We start from the raw sequence: 24,887 nt of genomic DNA, 5'->3' as shown, positions 1-24,887 counted from the left end.
TTAAGGTAAGTGTGTGTAATCCAGGCATAAGCCAATCTATGCACCGCACGCCCCTAACTTCAGTTTCTATAGGGCTTGCTCTTGACCTAAGTTGGCCCAATCAGAGTTAAGCTCAGGACTGTCCTTCACTATCTGCGGTGAGGAGGGTGTGGATGGAGATGGGAGAAAGGTTCAGGGGAGGTGCTTTCCAGATGTGGCCTGAGCTCCAGGAGCTCCTGGCGGCCACTTTGTAATCAGGCAGGGAACAGCCTCAAGGTGAGCCGATAACCCTGGAAATCAGCCAAAAGGTTGGAAGAAACTGGGTCATGGTTCATGATTTTGAGGTACTGGATCAAACCAGTCTGTAAATTCACAAAACTTTGGACTTCCCAGTACATGACCTAATACATTTCCATTATGCTTAAGTCAATCTAGTTAGAGTTTGTGGTTACTTGCTACATAAAAGTTCTAATGGAAACAAATGCTTGCTTCATTGGATGACTAAATTAGGTTTTAAGACAATTTTGACTGACTGGAATGATAAACAAATGATGAATTTTAACAGGGATAAAGTGAACATTCTTGCATTAGGTTGAAAATGTGCAAAGGCCAGTAAAAATCTTTTTTTTTCCCTTAAACTCAAAACCCAACACCAACAACTTAGTGGTTGACCACAAGCTCAGGGAGATGTAGTGCTTAAAAGAAGCAATACTGGCATTTGCGGACTGACCCGACAGAGGTTAAAAAAACACTTTTGGAATTTACAAACCAGATTCGACAAGGGTAATAAGTTTAGATCAGCTTTAAGGAGGTCCTTGACAAATTGTAGCAGGGATGGCACATGTGCCTCCACTTCCTTTGATAGGACCCCGGCAGGCATTGCTAATCGCTCACAGCATCCTTTCCCACTGAACTCAGAAGTGATCTCCAAATTCCCAACCGAGCTCTCCAGTGCCTAGAACAGTGCCCGGCACACGGCAGGCTCTCAACGAGGATGTGTTGACTGCCTGAACATCTACTGACCAGCGTCAGGCTGAGCCGTAAAAATTATCTGCTATACCTAAATTAGAAAGTATTAGGAGAAGGACAAGTAAAATGATGACAGTTAATAAGCCACGGGGCATTTAAGGAACAGGATCAGGGCAAAATTTCTGCCTTCATATTCTTTGTATTCTGTTAGGTGGCAGAAAAATTAAACATCTTAGCTCAACTAGCTAGGAATCAGGATCAGGAAAGAAAGTTGTAAAGAGGCTGATCCCATAAGGAAGGCATTTTCCATGAACAGGGCTGGCCTCCAGGGCTCCCATCCCTCTACCTCTGCCCACACCTGGGCACAAACTGATGGCCTGAGCTGTTAGTGCTCACTCCCCGCCTTTGGTGCCAGCATCTGGTTTTCCTCTGGGAACCAGCCCCCCACCCTCAGTCCATGCGGAGGTGGGTGTAGCCCTGTACAAACGGTCCAGTTTTGGCCAATCGGAGCGTTCCAACACCTGGCCCCGGTGACTGGCTCATGTGAGGATCTGACTTAAGCCAGTGAGTCCTGGGGCTGTGCTGGAACCATCACATAGAAGGTGCCCTCTTTCCTCTGGAGCATCTGAGCTGAGGGGAGCTGAGCTGAGCTGGAGCCCCTGGGAGGCAGCTTGTCACATCACAAGGGGACGGCTGCCTGGGAATGAAGCCGCCATAAGGACAAGTAGCATCGAAAGGTACCTGGAGGCGTTTCTCAACAAAACCAAGCCTCTGGTTCCAGCCATGCCTAAAGCCAACCCGTTATATAGAACAAACGTTTCCTATTATTACCGTTATTTTTTTGTAAGCCAGTTTACAGAAGTCTTTCTAACACAGGTGGAGAGGTCTAACACAGGTGGAGACCTCAGGGGTCCCAAGATTTGAGCAGATGGATGTGACGTGAAGAATCAGTGGGACCCGAGAGGGGAGGGGAGGGGACAGAAGGGAGGGGAAAGAGGCCTGGGGCCCGTGTACCTGTGGCTCTGGCCCCTCCGGTCTCTTGTCACCAGGACGTAAGCGATGCTGCCCACGAGGAGGGTCCCTGCGGCCAGAGAGCCGACGACGACCGCAGCCATGAGCCCGGCGCTCAGGGGCAGGTGCGCAGCGGGCGGCTCCTTGTGCTTCTCTGAGGGGAGGAGAGTGAGGACGGTGTGAGGCCTTGGGGGGCTGACCCCCCCACATCCTCGACTGCCCAGGGAGCACCGATGTGGGATTTCTAATCTCCAGTCCCGAGCGTTCTGCTCTTCAGAGCTGGGTGTCCCACCGTCTGGCCGGCGCCGCTGCAGGACGACTCGGCACGACCCCGGTGGACCGCCCGGCTCTCCCCACCTGAAACCTCTGCTGTCATGCTCAGTACTCCCCCAAGCTCCCCCCGCCCCCCGCCCAGTGACGACGCCCCCGGCCAGCCAGCCAAGGCCGAGGAGCGCGGCTGAGCTTCACGGGGGATGGAGGGGGTCACGGGAGTCTTGATGTGCCAGATTGGGGACCAAGCCTACTGACTCCCACCCTTCCGCCCCCCAGCACGGGCACTTCCCAGCCTTGACTCTCAAGCTGAACTCCTGTTTTGTCCTAGTCCTTCTGGGCCGTTCAGCTCTTGGACTCTGGGGCCAGAATGCTGGGGTTCAAGTCCCTGATGCCTGCTGGCTGTGTGACCTTGGGCATGTTACTCGGCCTTTCTGTGCCTTGGTTTCTTCATCTGTGTGGGGATAATAAGAATATCTACTTCATAGAGTTGTTGTGAAGACTCTGATGAATCTCTCTTTCTCTCTACACACACACACGTATGAGCATATATAATACACTTATACACATATACACATACATGCATAAATATACAAACTTGCATATATGTAAAATATGTTCTCACAGTTATTCAACAAAGTAGGTTCTGTGCCATTTTACAGATGAGGAAACTGAGGCACAGAGAGACAGACTGTGTCTGAGGGCTCACAGGGCAGTGTTGGCACCACAACCCAGGCCGCCTGGAGTTCCTAAAGACCACTCTGCCGCTTCTGAAAGCTCCTGCCTCCTGGGTGCCCTCAAAGAGCAGAAACCAGCTACTTCAGGGGCCGTGAGAGTGGAGAAAAGACGGTTATTTCCAAGCAGACTAGCGTGCCACCTCATGGATATTTGTGGACGCACATTAATCAATATTTTGAGTCTGCCTTTGACTATTGCAACGATTTCCCTGAAAGTATATCTGTTGAAAGTGTATCTGTTAAAAGTGTCCAAACCCCATTTTTCACTGCACTCTTCTCGCTCTAGCCAGGCTTGCCTTGTATTGGGGTATACGTGGGAATTGTCCCCAGAGCCCCAGGTGGCAGCTACGTCAGGCCCTTTTTGCAGATGAGGAAAGCAAGGCCCAGAGGCATTGCATCTGGGCAGACTAGGAAGGCCCTCTGGAGCCTCGCCCTCTTCCGGGCACGACGTTGGCCACATTTGCACTTGTTACCTGATGTAATTCCTGTGACAGTGTGTGGAAATGAACGACTTCTGCGAATGGCTCAGGCTGTGGAGCAGCCTCCTGGGCCCCCTACACCTTGACCTCAAGTTCACACCCCGGCCCCTCCCCAGGTGCCTGCAATGTCCCGATTCCCGCCCCCTTTGGGCTCCAGGATGCCAGCTGCTCCACCGCCTCCAGCTCATCACCCACCACTCCCTTCCTCACTCTGAGCAACCCCCCCCATGCTGTTCCCTCCACCTGGCACTCTCTTCCCCGCCCTCCAAGACTCCGGCACTTTCCCAGTTCCCGCGTCACTGCCTTAGGGAAGGCTTTTGGGACAACCCTAGACCAGGGAGCCTCCTGGCGTGCCCTGCGTACTTCCCTTCCTGGCTTCCTGGCTTAATTATGCAAGTAGCTGGTTATCACTGGTAGAGCAGACACGGTGGTGCCTCCCCCGCCCCCCACCTCGCCCCCTGTGAGGCCTCCAGGGGTTTAGCGGGCTTGGACTCTCGTTGGCACATTCCAATCAGCTTGGCCTCACCACCTTGTCGCAGTGATTGGAACAGGGAGGGGCGGCAGGCCAGGCCTAAGCCAATCAGAGCTCCGTGTTTCCTTGGCTGCAGTAATTGCTCCAGGTTGGCTCAATCCGAGTGGAGAAAGGGCTGGAATTCAGAGTTACAGAAACAGAGATCCCTTGTTCTGGACGTTGTTGTGGAGTTGTGAGACCTGTGGACACCGAAGTCAATTTGCTATCATGAGGGCAGCCAGCTTGAGAACTGCGCCAACCCACAGAGAAGGGCCAAGAGGACAGAATCTCAGAGAAACAGAGGCAGGGGCCTGATCGAACTGTGCCTGAAGTCCACATCTTGTTAGAATTTCCAGTTATATAAGACAACCATTCCCTTTGTTATTTAAGACAGCCGGAGTGGGATTTTCTTTTACCCGCCACAGTTAGCCTGACGCATATACTCTGTGCCTCCTTTTACCTTGTGCCACTCAGCACTGGGCTTGGCAATGAGTGAATTTATTGACAGTTTTTGCTCCGAAACATTTCATGGCTAAAAAAATACTGCTGAGGGGGAAGGGCAAGATGGCGGCAGAGTAAGGAGCTCCTAGAGTCAGCTCATCCTACAGGGCAGTTGGTAACCACCCACAGCTCTCTAAAGCACCTGTTTGGGGGCTCCAGGAGACCAGAAGAGCATCCTGCAACATCCTTGAAGGAATGGAAGGAGGACACTGCCTGTCTGCAGAGAAGATTTATAAGTAGAGCACTCCACGGCCCGGAGGCCGGTGCCCGTGGGGCTTGCCGCTTCAGGAGCTATTCTGTGGATGGAGTTAGAAGCTCCATTTCCCAAAAAATGGGGAAGGAAAAGATGGTTGGCCACCGACTTCAGCTACTAATTAGTAAGCCTGGCTGGCTAAAGTATAATCCTAAGAACAGCTAAAGTTTGAACCTGTCCAAGTTGGAAAGAGGCCTGTAGCCGCTATTTTAACTCGGCCCCTGGCATGAGGGGAAGCAGGGCTGATTGAAAATCACAGTGAAGTTAGGGACTGGCTTCTTGCCACCAAGATCAGATTGCAGCCCTCTCTTAGGCTCCAGCCCCACCTCCAGCAGGGAGGAAGCTGGGGGGAAACCTGTGCCAGCCTCTCTGGGTAACTGCAGGTGCTTTTGGCTGGTGCAGACTGAATAGTTGGACCCCTGGGGCTCCATCCCTGCACCCCAATAGGATAGGAAAGGAGCTGTTTCCTTGGTCTCTTCTGGTAACTGCAGGCATTTTCAGCCCACACGATCTGTTTGTTGAGCCCCTTCTATTCCATCTCTACCCTTCCACTCCCATAGGATAGGAGGGGGTTGGGATTTCCTCAGCTTCTCAGGGCAATGGCAGGCGATTTTGGCCTCACAAACCCGACTGCTGGGAACCTGGCTCCACCCCCACCCCCAATAGGACAAGAGAGGGACTGTGTTGGCCCAGCCCCTCTGGGTAACTGCAGGTGCTTTTAGCCCACACAGACTGAAGAGTCAGACACCTGCAGCTCCATCTCTGCCCTCCAGTAAGAGAGGAGGGTGGCTGGTTTCCTCAGCCTTTTCAGGCAATGACTGGCGTGTTTGGTTGCCTGGCCTGGACTGGCGGTGCCTGTGGATCTACCCCCACCACCCAATGGGATAGGAGGGCGCTGGTGTTTCCTCAGCTTCTCCGCGCAATGGCAGGCACTTCTGGCCTGCGCAGACTGGACAATGGAGAACTATGGATCCATCCCCACCCCCGAATAGGACAGGAGGGGCCTGGTGTTTCCTCAGCCTCTCCAGGCAACGGCAGGCACATTTGGACCACAGGGACTGAACTGTTGGGCATTGGTGGCTCCGTTCCGACCCCCTAAAGTGCAGAAGGGACAGTACTCCCTCAGCCTCTCGGGGCAGCTGCAGGCACATTCGGCTCACATGGATTAGACTGTTGGACACTCCAGAGGGTCTATCCCTACCCCCGGCAGGGTGTGTGTGTGCTACATTGGTCTGCCAGGGCAAGTGCAGTCATTTTAGACCCGCACGGCATAGACTGCTGCCCATACATACAGCGCCATCCTATCTCCAGGTAGGGGAGGAAGGGGTGTGAAGCTTCATCAGTCTCTCTGGGAAACTGCAGTCTAGGCCTGCACAAGCTGGATTATTACACATGGCTCTGGCTCTATCCTTACCCTTGGCAGAGGAGAAAGGTGGGAGAAGCTTCATCAATTCCTGGGGCAGAGTGGGCAGCTTCAGCCTCCCCAGTTTACAGCACCAACTACATCCTCAGCTCCTAATACACAACCAGCAAGTGAGAAAAGGCAAGAAAGCCCTAAACTAAAAAGAGAAACTACACCCAGAAAAAATATATCCAGTAAGTCAGATGCCAAGACACCAACAAAAAATTACAATCCATACCAAGAAACAGGAAGATATGGCCCAGTTAAAGGAAGAAGATAAGCCTCCAGATGATACAAAGGAGTTGCAACAACTAATCATGGATGTTCAAATAAATCTCTTTAGTAAATTCAATGAGGTGGTTAAAAGATTAAGGAAATTAAGAAGACACTGGATGAGCACAAAGAAGAATTTGAAAGCATACATAGAAAAATAGCAGATATGGGAATGAAAGGCATAAGTGAAATTAAAAATACACTGGAGGCATATAACAGCGGATTTCAGGAGGCAGAAAGGATCAGTGAACTTGAAGACCTTGCCTCTGAAAGTGAACATACAAAAGAGCAGATGAAGAAAGGAGTGGAAAAAATCTCAGGGAAGTAAATGACAGCAAGAGATGTGCAAACATATGTGTCATGTCCCAGAAGGAGAAGAGAAGGGAAAAGGGGCAGAAAGAATATTTGAAGAAATAATGGTAGAAAATTTCCCAACCCTACTGAAGGACAGAGATATCCATGTCCAAGAAGCACAATGTACCCCCATTCAAAAAAATCTGAATAGAGCAATTCCAAGACACATATTAATCAGAATGTTAAATGCCAAAGTCAAAGAGAGAATTCTCAGAGCAGCAAGAGAAAGGGAATGCATAATGTATAAGGAATACCCAATGAGTTTAAGTGCTGATTTCGCATCAGGAACCAGGGAGACAAGAAGGCAGTGGTATGATATACTTAAGATACTGCAAGAAAAAAACTGCCAGCCTAGAACCTTGTATTCAGCAAAATTGTCTTTCAGAAATGAGGGTGAGTTTAGTATATTCACAGATAAACAGAGAGAGAATTTATAACAAAGAGACAAGCTTTGCAGGAAATACTAAAGGGACTGTTACAGCCTGAAAAGATGGGAGAGAGAGGCTTGGAAGAGAGTCTAAAAGTGAAGATTGTATCAGTAACAGTAACTAAAAATGTCAAAAGAGTGGTGAGAATAAAATATAACAGATAAAACCCAAAGGTCAAAATGGGTGAAATAAGAACTGCCTTTAGAGTAATAACATTGAGTGTTAATGGACTAACTCCCCCAATCAAAAGACACAGACTGGTGGAATGAACAAGGAAATATGATCCATTTACATGCTGTCTGCAAGAGGCTCACCTTAGACCCAAGGATACCAATAGATGGAAAGTGAAAGTTGGAAAAAGATTCCATGCATGCAGTAAAAACAAACAAACAAAATCAGGCGTAGCTATACTTATATCAGATGAAATAGACTTTAAAAGCAAAATTGTTTTTAGAGATAAGGAAGGACATTATATATTAATAAAAGGGGCAATTCACCAGGAAGAAATAACAATCATAAATGTATATGCACCGAATCAGGATGCCCCAAGATACAATGAGGCAAACACCGGCAAAACTGAAGGGAGAAATACACATTTCTACAATAATAGCTGGAGACTTCAATATACCACTCTTAGCATGGGATGGAACATCTGGGCAGAAGGCCAATAAAGAAACAGAGAGTTTGAGTAATATGATAGATGGACTAAACTTAATAAACATATACAGAACATTGCACCCCAAAACAGCAGGATATGCATTTTTTTTCAACTGCTCATGGATCTTTCTCCAGGATAGACCATAGGTTGGGTCACAAAGCAGAACAACACAGAAATTATACAAAGCACTTTCTCTGATCATAGTAGAATAAAGTTGGAAATCTACAGGAGGCAGAAAAAGGGAAAATTCACAAAAATATGGACATTAAACAATACACTCTTAAATAATCAGCAACAGCAGAATATACCTGTCTACATATAATAACATGACTTCGGGAAGCGGTTTGACCTAATGTAAGGGGGAAATGGAAAGGAGAAATGAGATTATAAGGCTGTGAGTCTCTAAAAAAGAGTCTGGAGGTTGTCAGAAGGAATACCCCTATGTACAACTGAACAGAGTCTAAGAGACAGATAAGGTAGATACAACCCCAGGTATTGGTTCTTTTGAGGGATAAAGAGACCCACGGGTTCTATGGTCATGGCAGAAGGGGTTCACTGCCATGACAGATGGCCCTTCTTTGGAGCTGGTGTTTCTGCGTGATGGAAATGGACTCAGAGGGGATCTCTTTTCACAAGACTTGCATGCTACTTTATTGGAATTGTAGTTGGTGCTGAGTTTAAGATATATGTAGGGGATTTGAATCTCTGGACTGATAATATGACACCCGGGCCCAGAGCCTCAACAGACTTCAGCTCCTACACTTTGACTTATTGGACTTACTCCACTCAGCTAACATGGAGTTGAAGAAGGTCAACCACCACAACATGGAGCCTAGAGTGTCTACAACTAGAAGCGGGAGGAGTGCATCCAGTACCCATGTGGAATCTAAGCCCTCACTTGACATAGGTGTGCAATGGACACAACCAATCCAACGTCCACAGAGAAAATGTGAAATGGGTGTGGGAACGGTAGCCATGGGGGCTGCTGGGTGTGGGGAACGGGAGGAAGAGATGAGATGTGGAGGCGTTTTCGGGACGTGGAGTTGTCCTGGATAGTGCTTCACGGACAATTACGGGACACTGTAGATCCCCCCAGGGCCCACTGGATGGAACGTGAGAGAGTCTGGGCTATGATGTGGACCATTGACTATGGGGTGCAGTGATGCTCAGAGATGAACTTACCAGGTGCAATGGATGTGTCATGATGATGGGAGAGAGTGTTGCTGTGGGGGGAGTGGGGGGCGGGGGCGGTGGGGTTGAATGGGACCTCATATATATTTTTTAATGTAATTAAAAAATAATAATAATAAATAAATATTTTTTTAAAAAAAATAATCAGCAGGTCAAAGAGGACATTTTGAGAAAAATCAACAAATATCTTGAGACGAATGACCACGAGAACACAACATATCAGAACCTCTGCGATGCAGCAAAGGCAGTGCTCAGAGGGAAGTTCGTAGCCTTCAACACTTACGTTAACAAAGAAGAAAGAGCTAAAGTCAATGACCTAACTATACAGCTGGAGGGACTAGAAAAAGAACAGCAAATCAATCCCAAAGCAAGTAGAAGGAATGGCATAATGAAGATCAGGGCAGAAATAAATGAAATTGAGAATGAAAAAGCAATAGAGAAGCAGGAGCGCGCTGGAAGGCGGAGTGCACGGTGGCGTCAGCGGCGACACGGAATAGCTCTAGCTGCGGGGACAGCGACACATAACAAGCCTCGCTTCCTTCCTTTCTTTCCTCTCCCGGCCGCACCTTTAAGCAGAAACGGAGAGCGCCCCGGCGCAGCCCGGAGTCTCCCGGGCTCCCCTCCCGCGGGCCTTCCTCTGCAGAGCGCCGACTAGGCCCGGCTCCTGCCCCGGCTCCTGCTGCGCCGGGCTCGGGACCGCCCCGCTCCCGCCCTTTCCTCTTACGCCTCTTCCCCTCCCACCGGGGCTCTTCCTCTCGGGAGGCCGGGAGGTCAAAGTTGTAGTCACGCTGTGCTCTTCCCGTCACCCTCGCTCCCGCTTCGGGCCGAAGCCCGGCGCAGAGGCTGTGGGTGGCTCTGCCACCGCACCCACCCCGGATCGCGACCGTGTTCAGGGACCTGGGTTCGGCAGGGCCTCTTCGCCGGGGCGAGTGCGGATCTGCTCCGTTTTTGCAAAAGGCGCCTGTGTCTGGCAGAACCGGCGTGAGACCAAGATTTCTAGAATCCTTCCCCGCCGCCCTGATAATCAAGAGTTTTGGCCGGACCTTTGAGTGCGCACCGAGATAGCGCGGAGCCAGACGAAAAGCACAGACTGTGGCGCTGAAATTAATAAGGAACTTAGTGATTTGGCCCGTGACCCCCCAGCACAACGTTCTGCAGGTCCAGGTGGGGATATGTTTCATTGGCAAGCCACAATTATGGGACCTAATGACAGCCCATATCAAGGCGGTGTATTCTTTTTGACAATTCATTTTCCTACAGACTACCCCTTCAAACCACCTAAGGTTGCATTTACAACAAGAATTTATCATCCAAATATTCAGTAACGGCAGCATTTGTCTCGATATTCTAAGATCACTCCTGCTCTAACTATTTCTAAAGTTCTTTTATCCATTTGTTCACTGCTATGTGATCCGAACCCAGATGACCCCTTAGTGCCAGAGATTGCACGAATGTATAAAACAGACAGAGATAAGTACAACAGAATATCTCGGGAATGGACTCAGAAGTATGCCATGTGATGCTACCTTAAAGTCAGAATAACCTGCATTATAGCTGGAATAAACTTTAAATTACTGTTCCTTTTTTGATTTTCTTATCCGGCTGCTCCCCTATCAGACCTCATCTTTTTAAATTTTATTGTTTTGTTTACCTCCATTCATTCACATGCTCATCTGAGAAGACTTAAGTTCTTCCAGCTTTGGACAATAACTGCTTTTAGAAACTGTAAAGTAGTTACAAGAGAACAGTTGCCCAAGATTCAGAATTTAAAAAAAAAAATGGAGCATGTGCATTATGTGGTCAATGTCTTCACTCTAACTTGGTTATGAGACTAAAACCATTCCTCACCGCTCTAACATGCTGAAGAAGTCACATCAAAGGAAGCAGCATTACTCTATAGCAGCACCCATTCTTTAAGCCTTCCACTGTTAGAGATTTGAGGTTACACGATATACTTTATGCTCATAACTGATGTGGCTGGAGAATTGGTATTGAATTTATAGCATCAACAGAACAGAAAATGTGGTGTATTATATGCATGTCAATAAGGGAATGACCTGTTCTTGTTCTACAGAGAATGGAAATTGGAAGTCAAACACCCTTTGTATTCCAAAACAGGGTGTCAAACATTTTGTAATTTTCATTTAAATTGTTAGGAACCTTGTAGCTATTAGTTAATCTATCTTCCAATACACTGTTTAATGTAGCACTGAATAAATGAAGCAAGTTGTCAATGGATGAGTGATCAACTAATAGCTCTGCTAGTAATTGATTTATTTTTCTTCAATAAAGTTGCATAAACCAAAAAAAAAAAAAAAAGCAATAGAGAGAATTAACAAAACCAGTAGTTGGTTTTTTGAGAAGATTAACAAAATTGACAAACCCTTAGCTAGACCAACAAAGAAAAAAAAGAGAGAAGATGCAAATAAATAAAATAAAAAATGAAAATGGGAACATTATTACTGACCCCACAGAAATAAAAGAGATTTTAGTAGGATGCTATGAACAACTGTACGCCAAAAAAGTAGACAATGTAGAGGAAATAGAAAAATTCCTAGAAATGTACAAACAACTTACACCGATATTAGAAGAAATATAAGACCTCAACAAATGAATCAAAAGTAAAGAGATTGAAACAGCCATCAAATAGCCGCCAAAATAAAAAGCCCAGGACCAGATGGTTTCACAGGTGAGTTCCACTAAGCTTTCAAAGCTATTTAAAAAAATTGAACAAGAAGGAACATTTCCAGACTCATTCTATGGAGCCAATATCACCCTAATGCCAAAGACAGATAAACATATTACAAAAAAAGAAAACTACAGATTCATTTCTCTAATGAATACAGATGCAAAAATCCTCAATAAAATAGCAAATCCAACAACACATTAAAAGAATTATTCATCATGGTCAAGTGTGTTTTATACCAGGCATGCAAGGGTGATTCAACACAAGAACATCAATCAGCATAATATACTACATTAATAAACCAAAGAAGAAAAATCGCACAATCTTATCAATTGATGTAGAAAAGGCATTTGACAAAATACAGTATCCCTTCTTGATAAAAATACTACAAAAGATAGGGATTGAAGGAAAGTTTCTCAACATTAAATAAATGCCAAATATGAAAAACCCACAGCTAACATTGTAGTCAATGGTGAAAGATGGAAAGCTTTCCCATTGAGATCAGGAAAAAGACAAGGATGCCCACTGTCGCCACTGTTGTTCAATACAGTGCTAGAGGTTCTAGCTAGAGCAATCAGGCAAGAAAAAGAAATAAAAATCATCCAAATCAGAAAGGAAGAAGTACAACTTTTGCTATTCACAGATGGTATGATCCTATATATAGAAAGTCCCGAAAAATCTACAACAAAGCTTCTAGAGCTAATAAACAATTTCAGTAGAGAGTCAGGACACAAGATTAATATGCAAAAATCAGTAGTGTTTCTATACACTAGTAAAGTTCAACATAAGGAGGAATTCAGGAAAAAATCCCATTTACAATAAACTAAGTAACCAAAAGAATCAAATATTTCAGAATATACTTAACCAAGGATGTAAAGCACTTGTATTCATAAAACTATAATGCATTGTTTTTAAATTCTTTTTTTTTGCATATTAACATGTTTTTCAAACTTTATTTTGTACATTTAATATTGAAAATATAAACAATTAAAAACTAAAAAAGAAAACATAGTTGGGAAGTGGATGTAGCTCAAGTGATATGGCCTCCGCCTACCATATGGGAGGACCTGGGTTTGATCCCTGGGGCCTCCTAGTGAAAAAGAAGAGAAAGTGTGCCCGCACGGTGAGCCAGTGCCCACACAAGTGAGTCAAGCAGCAAGATAATGACCCAAGAGAAAGAGAGACGAAGGGGAGAGTCAAGGTGAAGTGGAGCAAAGATCAGGAACTGAGGTGGCGCAATTGACAGGGAACATCTGTCCACATTAGAGGTCCCCCAGTCGAATCCCGGTGAATACTAGAGGAGAAAGACGAGAAGAAAAGACAAAAAGAGAAATAGATACAGAAAATGACAGCAAACACAGCAGGATGGGGGAGGGGGGAAGAAAAAATAAGAAAACATAGTTGCATAAAAACATACATTTCTCATTTAAATGTACTGGACACATATAAATTTTTTTGAATCATACAATATGTTACACAATATATTTGGTTCACAGTAACGCAATCATACAGTATTTGTCCTTTTGTGTCTGGCTTCCTTCGCTCAATATAGTGTCCTCCGGGTTCATCTATGTTTTCATATGTTTTATGACTTCATTTCTTCTTACAGTTGCATAATATTCCATCATGTGACTAGACCACAGTTTATTTCTCCATTCATCCATTGATGGATACCTGGGTTGTTTCCAACTTTTAGCAATTGTGAATAATGCTGCTATGAACATTGGTGTGCAGATGTCTGTTCGTGTCACTGCTCTCAGTTCTTCTGGGTGTATACCTAGTAGTGGTATTGCAGGGTCACGTGGCAAGTCTATATTCAACTTCTTTAGGAATTTATAATGCATTGTTAAAAGAAATTTTAGGGAAACGGACTTTGGCCCAGTGGTTAGGGCGTCCGTCTACCATATGGGAGGTCCGCGGTTCAAACCCCGGGCCTCCTTGACCCGTGTGGAGCTGGCCATGCGCAGCGCTGATGCGCGCAAGGAGTGCCGTGCCACGCAAGGGTGTTCCCCGCGTGGGGGAGCCCCACGCGCAAGGAGTGCGCCCGTGAGGAGAGCCGCCCAGCGTGAAAAGAAAGAGCAGCCTGCCCAGGAATGGCGCCGCCCACACTTCCCGTGCCGCTGACGACAACAGAAGCGGACAAAGAAACAAGACGCAGCAAATAGACACCAAGAACAGACAACCAGGGGAGGGGGGGGGAAATTAAATAAATAAATAAATCTTTAAAAAAAAAAAAAAAAAAAGAAATTTTAAAAAATCTAAATAATTGGAAGAACATTCCATGCTCACGGATTGGAAGACTATATAGCATTAAGGTATAAATTCTACCCAAATGGATATACAGATTCAAAACAATCCCAATAAAAATTCCACGAGCATTTTTTAAAGAAATGGAAAACACAATTATCAAATTTATTTGGAAGGGTAAGGGACCCTGAATAGCCAGAAACATCTTAAAAAGGAAAAGCAAAGTTTGAGGACTCTCACTTCTGGACTTTAAATCGTATTACCTAGCTACAGTGGTAAAACAACATAGTATTTGCATAAAGATAGACACATAGATAAGTGATGTTTATCTGAAACTGATGTTTATCTGAAACTGATGTTTCAGAAACAGACCCTCACATCTATGGTCAAGTGATTTTTGACAAGCCTATCAAACCCACCCAGCTGGGGCAGAACAGTCTATTCAACAAATGATGCTGGGAGAAATGGATATCCATAGCCAAAAGAAGGAAAGAAGACCTCTTTCTCAATCTTTTATAAAAATTGACTCAAAATGGATCAAAGACCTAAATATAAAATCGAGAACAATAAAACTCCTAGAAGAAAATGTAGGAAAACATTTTCAAGACCTGGTGGTAGGTGATACATTCTTAAACCTTACACTGAAAGAACGAACAATGAAAGAAAACACGGATAAATGGACTTCCTCAAACTTAAACACTTTTGTGATTCAAAGGATTTTGTCAAGAAGGTGAAAAGGCAGCTCACTCAATTGGAGAAAATATTTGGAAACTACGTATCTGATAAGGGTTTGATTTCCATTCTATATAAAGAGATCATACAGGGGGGAGTGGGGGTGGGGGTGGTGGGGTTGAATGGGACCTCATATTTTTTGAATGTAATATTTAAAAAAAAATAAGATAAAGAAAAAAAGAGATCATACAACTCAACAATAAAAGAGCAAGCAATTCAATTTTTAAAATGGGCAAAAGATTTAAATAGACATTTCTCCAAAGAAGAAATACAAATGGACATAAAGCATGTGAAAAAATGTTCCATATCACTATTAGGGAAATTCAAATTAAAACGACAATGAGGGAAGCGGACTTGGCCCAGTGGTTAGGGCGTCCGTCTACCATATGGGAGGTCTGCGGTTCAAACTCCGGGTCTCCTTGACCCGTGTGGAGCTGGCTCATGCACAGCGCTGATGCGTGCAAGGAGTGCCCTGCCATGCAGGGGTGTCCCCCGTGTAGGGGAGCCCTCTCCCATGCGCAAGGAGTGCGCCCGGTAAGGAGAGCCGCCCAGCGTGAAAGAAAGTGCAGCCTGCCCAGGAGTGGCGCCACACACACGGAGAGCTGACACAACAAGATGATGCAACAAAAAGAAACACAGATTCCCATGCTGCTGACAACAACAGAAGCGGACAAAGAAGAAGATGCAGCAAATAGACACAGAGAACAGACAACCAGGGTATGGCGGGTGGGAAGGGGAGAGAAATAAATAAATAAATAAATCTTAAAAAAAAAACAATGAAATATTATTTCACACAGCATAGAATGGACATTATTAAAAAAACAGAAAACAAATTCTGGAGAGGATGTGGAGAAATAGGAACACTCCTTCACTTTTGGTGGGATTGTAAAACGGCAGCCTCTGTGAAGACAGTTTGGCGGTTCCTCAGGAAGCTAATACAGAACTGCCAAATGATTCTGCAAGTCCTCTACTAGGAATATATCCAGAAGAACTAAAAACTATGACCAAACAGACATCTGCACACTAATGTTCATAGCGGCGTTATTCACAATGGCCAAAAGATGGAAACAACCCAGTGTCCATCCACCAATGAACGGATAAACAAAATGTGGTGTAGAGGTATGATGGAACACTATGCTGCAATAAGATGAAATGAAATTGGGACACATGTGATAACATAGATGACTCTTAAAGACATTATGCTAAGTAAAGGAATGCAGACACAAAAGGACGAATATTGCATGGTCTCATTAATATGAACCAAACATGAAGAATAAGCACATGAAGTTAAAATCTAGAGTATAGGTTATTAGGAAATAAGAGGGGGGTTGAGAAGAACTATCGATGCTTAATGTATGTAGACGTTTTAATTACCTTGACTGTAAAAGTGTGGAAATAGGTAGAGTTGATGGTAACACATAGCGAGTAGCAGGTGTTTTATAAATGGGTTTGCGGCTGAAAAGAGTAGTCTAGGGATGTAAATGTCAATTGAAAGAAAGCTAGAGAATAATCTACGAACTGAATAACATAGTGAACCCAGAGGTAGATGAGAATTGTGGTTGATGGTACAGGTGCAAGAGTGTCCTTCCGTGAGCTAGAGCAGACATACGTCCCTACTGCAAGGTGGGGGAAATGTGGGGAAGCATGGGAAAAATTCAATGGGTGTGACCTATGGAGTGTGGTTAACAGCAATACAATAATATTCTTGCATTAATGCCAAAGACGTACTGTGCTGATACTGGGGGGGGGGTGTTAGTCAGCCAAAGGGGTGCTGATGGAAAAATACCAGAAATCAGTTGATTTTTATATTTGGGTATTTATTTGTGGTAGAAGCTTACAGGTACCAGGCCGTAAAGCACAAGTTACCTCCCTCACCACAAAGTCTGTTGTCATGTGCTGGAGAAAGATGGCTGCTGATGCCTGCAAGGGTTCAGGTTTGCTGGGTTCCTCTCTTCCCCGGGCTTGCTTCTCTCTGGGCTCAGCTGCATTGCTCTCTCTACAAGGCCAGCTGTAGACTATCAGGCGAATGGCTTGTCTCTATTCCCGGGGCCTCTGTCATATCTGCTTCTCTGTGTGTTTACTTCCCGGGCTCCAACTCAAAACTCACAACTCTGTCCTTTGCCATGTCTTTTCTCTGTGAGTCCCCACCCACCAAGGGGAGGGGGGAAATGCAACATCCTACTGATGTGGTCCAATCAAAGCCTTAATCATTAATTAATCAAGTAAAAGTGAAACCTCTGGATCCAATATAATTTAGTATGCCTGGAGGGACAGACCAGTTTACAAATGTAATCCAATACCTATCTTTGGAATTCATAATCAATATGAAACTGCTACAGGCAGAGTTGGAAAAAGTATACCAAACATACGCTAAGGACCATGGTTGGTGGTATATTATCTCATAATTGGTAACAAATGTTCCACCACAGTGTGATGTGTTGGTGAGGGATACTGTCTGAGAACTCTACTCAGGTGCATGATTGTTCCGTAAGTTCACAACCTCTGTGTATTAGTCAGCCAAAAGGATGCTGATGCAAAATGCCAGAAATTGGTTGATTTTTATAAAGGGTATTTATTTGGGGCAGGAGCTTACAGATACCAGGCCACAAAGCATAAGTTACTTCCCTCACCAAAGTTTATTTGGAGCGAGATGGCTGCCGATGTCTGCGAGGTTTCAGACTTCCTGGGCTCCTATGTTCCTGGGGCTTGCTTTACTCTGGCTAAAGGTTCCTTCCTTCCTGGGGCTGGCTTCTCTTTCCTCCGGGTGCTGACCTCGCGGGTCTTCAGTATCAAACTCTAACACCAGAAATCCCTGCATCAAAAGCTCCAGCTCTGTCCTTTGCCATGTCTTTTATCTGTGAGTCTCCACCCGCCAAGGGGTGGGGACTGGGGGAGAACTCCACGCTGTAGCAATAACTCAGTCAGGCCCAGGTACAGATCAGATTACAAACATAAACCAATATTTCTTTTTGGAATTCATCAATTATATCAAACTGCTACACTCTGTAACAAAAATATATTTTAAAAAATAGAAAAAAATAGGGGAAAAATACACCAAGTGTAAGAGACGGGCTATAGTTATTAGTAATATTTTGACAATGCTCTTGCATAGTTTGTAATAACAAATGTTTCACAACAATGCAAGGCTTGGTGGAGGGTTGATGTATGGGACCCCTGTATGATGTTATACATGTTTGTTTTGTAAATTCACAACTTTCACTACACACTTTTTGTTTATGTATGTTCATGTACAAATGATATACTTTGATTAAAAAATATATATAAAAAAAATACTGCTTTCCGGAAATGCCAAGTATGAGGAACTTGAGTGGAGTAGAGAAAAAAATGTATAGAACTATGGAGTTGAGGGTCATTGTCCTGTTTTAAAAATGAGGAAACTGAGGTTCACAGAAGTGACGGGCTCATAGTCTGTTAAACAGACTGAGAAAAATCCCTACACTATTAAGTTATGGAAAGATATAAAACCCTTAGCAAGTGCCTGCACACTGTATGCACAATCAGTTTCACTATTATATTACTATTATTGTTATCATTTGTGGCAGTTTGATAGTGTATGAATTCCAAAAATAGATATGGGATTATGTTTGTAAACTGGTCTGTCCCTCTGGGCACACTAAAGTATATTGGATTCAGAGGTTTCACTTTTACTTGATTAAATAATATTAAGGCTTTGACTGGGTCACGTCAGTAGGACGTTGCATCCCTGCCCCCTTGGTGGGTGAGGATTCAGAGAAAACTACGCTGCAGAGCAGAGGACTTAGTTGGAGTTTTGATCAGGGATTGAACCCAGGGACTCATACATGGGAAGCAGGCGCTTAACCACTGAGCTATATCTGCTCCCCAATGAGAGTTTTGTAGTTTTTGAAAAAATGTTCAATGTCATGTAAATATTCTTTTTTGTTTACTTGTTTTTGTTTTTAGGAGGTACTGGGAATCAAACCTGGGACCTCGTACGTGAGAAGCAGGTGCTCAACCACTTGAGACTTGAGCTACATCCGCTCCCTGCAACCTTTTTTTAAAGTTTTGTTTTTAACGTCTCATCTGAGGTCCCAGATACCATGAAGCAGACAAGCCATCCTGGCTGTGCTCTGTCTGAATTTCTGATCATAGAAATCAGAAGCACAATAAAATGGTCATGGTATTAGGCCACTGAGTTTGGTGTGGTTTGTCTCACAGCAAAAAGTATTTGGAACAGAGCCACACATTCTGTTCCATCTTCCAGGACCGAAACCTTTCTTTTTTGGGTTTCCTTTGCAGTGGTCTCTGGGACCATCTGGCCTGGATTCTACTGAAAAAGAACCATCCAGGTCTTCCACGGATCAGAGTTATCTGTGCTGGTCTTTGATTAGCTACAGTCATGTCCAGAAAGTGCCTAAGAGGCACCAGGTTCACATGGATTTACCAAGCCAGTCCTCATAGGGGCCCTCTGCTGGGAGGTGTTGTCGTCATCCCCGCCCCCCTCACCCCCGTTTACAGACATGGCGAGGCTCTGAGGGGGTTGGCCATTGGCCATTGGATTATAAAGTTGTGGTCTCCTAACCACAACTCCACCTAGTAGTTGTGAATGCTGAGCAGCCAGCCTGGGCTCAGGCTTTGGCAAGTTACTTAAATGCTCTGTGCCTCAGTTGCCCCATCTGTCAAATGGGCATCATCATACACTGGGTGGGGAGATAGAGAGGAGAAATGTGGTCAGCAAAGGGGGGTCGGACTCCTTGGGGATGAGCTGCCTTGGGTGTCTTGGGGGGCTCTGAGGAACCTGTTCAGGGTTGCTCCAAGGCCCCAAATCTGCTAGATTTAGGGGACAAGAGATGCCTGATGCACATGACCATGACCCCCTTTCTCCCTCTTTTTTTTTTTTTGAGAGTTGACATTCACATTTTAACATGAAAACAACATACCCATTTCATTTTCTTCAAAAAAACCTACAACAAGAGATCACTTCAAATTTCCATAATAGTTCAGTGTTACAGATTGGAAAAGGACTATTAAGAAAACATCTGAACTTTCTTCCAAATGAAGTTGACTTCCACTCAATGGCAGAATTCAAGATTTCTCGAAGACAAGACAGAGTCAAGAGCAGTGATAAAACTTCACAAATTGCTTGTGCTTGTTCCAGGCCGTTGCACTGATAAACCCACTGGCTGTAGTCCTCACTGCTTGCACCTGTGGTTTTCGGCGCCTGTAAGCTTTTTCCTGCACCCAGACCATCATCCAGCATACCACCCAGATGACTAAATACAGAGCATGCCTATGCAGCACATCACACTGGGCTGATGTTGACACTTTTCCTCCTAACCCCTCCTCCTTGCTCGTCACCTTACAGCCACGTGTCTAGCCTCGGGGCCTTTGCACTTGCTGTTCTCTCTTTCTGGAACTCCTTCCTCCCTCCCCCAGAAATCTGCATGGCTCCCTCCCTCCCTCCCCTCAATGCCAACTCTTTGGTGAGCCCCTCCCTTTCCATGTCACCTCATCCTGTTTAATTTTTTTGGCAGCCGCGTGGCTGTAGGCAAGCTACACCCTCTCTGTGCCACAGTTTCCTCACCCATAACATGGGTCGAACAATATTACCCACCTCCCAGGGACCATGTGAGGATTCAATAAATTACTATATATAAAGCTGACGTTAATAAGCACTACATAGCATTAGCTATTGCTGTTATTAATATTATTTTACATATTAATTTTTTTATTTTTAAAGAAGCTTTAGATTACATAATGTTACATCAAAAATATAGGGGGGAAGCGGGCTTGGCCCGTGGTTAGGGCGTCCTTCTACCACATGGGAGGTCCACGGTTCAAACCCCGGGCCTCCTTGACCCGTGTGGAGCTGGCCCACGCACAGTGCCGATGTGCGCAGGGAGTGCCTGCCACGCAGGGGTGTCCCCCGCGTAGGGGAGCCCCACACGCAAGGAGTGCGCCCCGTAAGGAGAGCCGCCCAGCGCGAAAGAAAGTGCAGCCTGCCCAGGAGTGGCACCGCCCACACGGAGAGCTGACACAGCAAGATCACACAACAAAAAGAAACACAGATACCCATGCCGCTGACAACAGAAGCAAACAAAAAGAACACGCAGCAAGTGGACACAGAGAACAGACAACTGGGGTGTGGTGGGGTGGGGGAAGGGGAAAGAAAGAAATAAAAATAAATCTTAAAAAAAATATATAGGGGATTCCAATATAGCCCATTTCCCTCCCCCTCCTACATATTATTATTAATGTCACTGTCTAAAATATCATCTTAATTTATTTGCACAGTCATTGTCATATACTACATTTAAAGGAGGGAAGGGAGATTTTCTCTCTTTCTCTGCCCAGATCCTGGACTCAAATTCCAGCTCTACCACTTTCTGTGCCTCAGTTTCTCGACCCGTCAAATGGCGACAATAATGGTGCCTGCCTCATGAGATTGTCATAAGTTAACACAGGGCAGTGGTTCTTGACTGTGGGTGGTTTTGCTGCTGGGGGACATTTGGCCAGGTCTGGGGACCTGTTGGCTTGTCATGACTGGGAGGGTGCTCCTGACATCTCGTGGGTGGAGCCAGGGCTGCTGCCGGACTCCTACGGCGCACAGCACCCACAGCGAAGAATTAGCCAGGCCAAAATGCCGAGCAGTGCCGGGTTTGAGAAACTGTGCTCCAGGGAAAGGGCTTAGAAGGGTGCCTGACCCATGACAAGTGCCCAAGAAAGGTTTGCTACTGCCATTGTCTACCCTGTGTCCCCAGCACCTCGTCCTGAGTGGGGTCATCAGTAAATGCTTAATTAATGAATGGTGCTCAGTAAATATTTGATTGATTACTACACGGGAGGAGTAAATGAGAAGGGGCATTCTCCAGGGCCTGGCTCAGACGCTGGCACAAGGTAGGCTTTCCATAACGATTTTATGAGCTATTGCATGGGGGGATTGAACAATACCCTTGGGCCAGGTGCGCAGTAGGGGCTCCATGGACAAGTGCTGCATGGATGAGTGAATGAAATGATCAGAGACGGTGCTTGCACGGGGCCTGGCCTCAAGGAGCGTTGCTCTGCTCCCCTCCCCTTCCTCCCGCCTTCCACCCCCAACTCCCAACACTCACTGTCCACCTGGACCTTGGTCTTGGCCCTCAGGGTCCAGGAGGGGTTGATGGTGACGGCCACCTGGTAGGTGCCGCTGTCCGTGGGCTGGGCACGACGCAGGAGCATGGAGCCGTTGGAGAAGCCGACGATGTCACGCTGCCCCATGGCATTGCCATCCCTCTGGGGCCGCTGCAGCCCAGGGATGTAGGAGAACAGCCTCGTGCCGCCAGAGGTCTCCTCCCCTAGATACCAGTTTAAGTCCTGGAAGGCGCCTGGGATGCCCTCGATGGACAGGAGGAGGTCCTGGTTCTGTTGCGGCTGCTCTGGAATCTTCTGGATATGAAGGGCTGCCCAGGAGTCTTGGGGAATCCAGAGGGCCAAGACGGAGGCTGTGGGGAATTATGGGGTACTCCTGAGATACGAGGTGTCAGGCAAGGACCGCGACGTTCTCCTCCCTATAGGTATTCATCTAGGGGCAAGGATACTGAGCGTTGCTCATTGGAAGCAGTGTTGGAATTGATTAGTGATGTCTGCCCTGGGTGCAGGAGTGGCAAATGCAGCTATGATTGCCACTAATCTGCCATCCCACAAATTCAGGTTTCTCTGCCCTGAGATGCTGTGAACCCTGCTTCTAAACACTGGGGCTCTCTAACTTCATTCATTCAGTCAACTCTTACATATATGTAAGGCATATATGTTATATTTGACATAGTAACAGGCATATATTTATACATTATATATGATGTGCCTATAAATTCCCCAGATATCAAAGCACTAGGGATTCATCAGGGAACCAAACACAAATAAGTTCCTGACCTCATAGTCCTCGCATTCTAGAAAATTCCATATGAAATACAAGAATGGGATTGTGATTCCACTGCCCCCCCCCCAATAATTTCATCTTCCGTGACAATCTTTCCCTCCTTCCACGAGGAAACCTCCGTCTTTGGGGCTAAGCCCCCCTTGGCCCTGGGAGTGTGCTTCTTCCTTACCTGAGAGCAGAAGACCCCTCGAGAAGTGGCCCAGAGCTCCTGTGAGAGGGTCCATCCTGGTGTGCTCTGGAGGCCACCAGTGGGACATGGAGGTGGCGCAGCTCTGAGACATGATTGAGGCGGGCGCAGCCCAGCATCCCCTTTCCACAGGCTCGGGAGACTCCGCCTGGATCCCTGGGCAGGGCCAGGAGCTCCGGGGGCTGGGAGCGCAGACGCTGGTTGAACCAGTTCTCCAGGGTGAGTGGAGAACTTTTTGGGGCCTTGACAGTGGCCTCTGGTTGAGCAATCTCCCTGCCCAGGGCGGGCTGCTGCAGACAGGCCCAATGCACACCCGGGCCGCGGTGGTGACGGATACAGCTCCCAGGCTGCCCTTGGTCCCCAGCCGGTGATGGTCTAGAGTGATCAGGGCTGGGATGGAGGGGCCTGATCCACCTGCAGTGGGCTTCCTGGAGGAGGGGACACCTGAGCAGAGACCGGGAGTAGGAGTAGGAATGAGGCAGATGACAGGGTGGGACGGGGTGACGCAGAGATGCGGAAGACAGCCGCCAAGGGGCACGGAGGAAGTGGCCAAAGCCTGGGTGGGCGGAGGCCCGAGTGGGCGAGGGGGAGCCCAGGGAGGTGGGCGGGATCAGTCGTGCTGGATTTTGAGCTGCCCGCTCAGATCCTGTAGGCACCGGCACCTGTGGCTATTTAAATATACATTTAATTAAAATTTCAAAACATTTAGTTCCTCAAAGTGACCGCGTACAAGTGCTCCTGGGCCATGGGCAGCCAGGGCTGCCACATTGGACAGGGCGGACGTACAACGTCTGCAGGTGGCCTGGGGGTGGGGGCTCGGGCCCCCTCTGGGTGAGCTCCCGGGCTGCCGGGCAGACAAGGGCAGTGCAAAGCAGCACCAGGCTTGTGAGTGTGTGTCTCCTGGACACTCAGCCTGTCACAGGGAAAAGCAACGTCCAGAGTCTCCAGGTTGGGGAGACTCAGAAATCTTGATCTGGAACCACCAGGAGAGGCGCCGTCGCCCAGGATGGCAGAACAAGCGCGGAGAGCCTGGCTCCCTCCTGGCTCTGCCGGCACCTGGCCTCTCTGAGCCTCGTCCTCCTGCTCTGGAAAACGGGGACAAGCATCCCTGCGTCAAGGGCGTCGGGAGGAGGAAGGAGATGCCTGTGTAACACCTGCGGGTTACAACTCATCTTGACTTTGGACTTCACCTGCTCAGGGGAAATGCACATTCCCGGCAGGGGGCTCCCACCTCCCACTTCCCCAGCATTCCCTGACGCGGGCGGGTTCCCTGTTGTGCACAGGTCGTGCCCTCCGTCCATCTGGCAGTCTCTGAGGTCCCTTCTGTCTCCCCGCAGAGGGGTCACTGCGAACTCAGCAATAATTTCTCACCGCAGCTGCCCGGGGCACAGCCAGACAGGCCCGACTTGGGGCCGCAACAAGAAGGCCCCCGTCGGAGCTCACTCCCGTGGGAATTCCGTGGGGGTGGGGTGGGGGGCGCCGGCCGTGCCAGCTGAGGGGAAAGTGCTGAGACACCTCAGGTCCGAGGCTCCGGAGCGGCGCACAGGGCAAAGGCGGTGCTTCAAGCAAGGAAGCAAGGCCTGTTATTCCGGATTGTCCAGTTGCTACGGTTTCTCTCTCTGGTCCTCCTTTCTCTCTCATACAATTTTTATTCCTTTTGCATCGTTAGAAGAAAAGGAGAGATTTTATTATAGAAAATTTAGGCAGTACAGACTCAAAAAGAAGCAAAAACCCAACCATCTTCCAACATCCCAGAGATGATCCCAGCCGCCGCCCGAGGTCGAGGCTCCCTCCCATCCTTGGTCCCTCCTCCCTCGTCCCACCCCAGAGCTCAGGTCCTGATTGGTCCAGGCCTCGGGGAGGTCCCAGGCTTCTGACTTGCGGTTGGTTGAGCGGCACGCGTGGGGCGGGGCTGGCCGATGAGACCGGAAGGGAGGCTGCTGGGCTCACCCAGGGAGGGGTGCGCCGCTCCTCCAGACCGTGGAAGTCTGGATGCGGTGGCCGGAATGCAGCAGCCTTTAAAAAAAAAAAAAAAATCAAGTTTATTGATACATATTAATAAACATACAATTCATACAAAGTGTACAATCAGTGGTATTTGGTATAATCACAGAGTTGTGCGTTC

At 47.0% G+C, this 24,887-nt stretch overlaps 1 protein-coding gene and 1 long non-coding RNA gene across 3 annotated transcripts in view; both read right to left on the bottom strand.

Moving 5' to 3' along the window:
• Nucleotides 1–24,563, bottom strand: part of CEACAM19 (CEA cell adhesion molecule 19) — a 31,864-nt gene extending 7,301 nt beyond the window's left edge. Inside the window, exons 1-3 of one of the 2 annotated variants that reach the window (XM_058280397.2) lie at nt 22,745–24,563; nt 21,773–22,141; nt 1,963–2,113 (exon numbers count right to left, since the gene is read on the bottom strand). In XM_058280397.2, the coding sequence (XP_058136380.1) occupies nt 1,963–2,113; nt 21,773–22,141; nt 22,745–22,856 (632 nt within the window). In that variant the 5' untranslated portion in view covers nt 22,857–24,563. The remainder of the gene's footprint in view (nt 1–1,962; nt 2,114–21,772; nt 22,142–22,744) is intronic. The other variant, XM_058280396.2, reaches the window with a different exon arrangement.
• On the bottom strand, nt 4,046–9,613 carry LOC139436879 (uncharacterized). The gene is made up of 3 exons (XR_011646371.1): nt 9,583–9,613; nt 6,125–6,225; nt 4,046–4,156 (listed from the first exon to the last, which is right to left on the bottom strand). It is a non-coding gene; the product is annotated as an uncharacterized lncRNA (long non-coding RNA).
• Nucleotides 24,564–24,887: the final 324 nt, after the last annotated feature.

Source organism: Dasypus novemcinctus, chromosome 18 (assembly GCF_030445035.2).
Source record: "Dasypus novemcinctus isolate mDasNov1 chromosome 18, mDasNov1.1.hap2, whole genome shotgun sequence".
In the NCBI taxonomy this organism is placed as follows: domain Eukaryota; kingdom Metazoa; phylum Chordata; class Mammalia; order Cingulata; family Dasypodidae; genus Dasypus; species Dasypus novemcinctus.
Note: the sequence above shows the minus strand (reverse complement) of the source record. Positions and strands in the feature narration are given on the sequence as shown.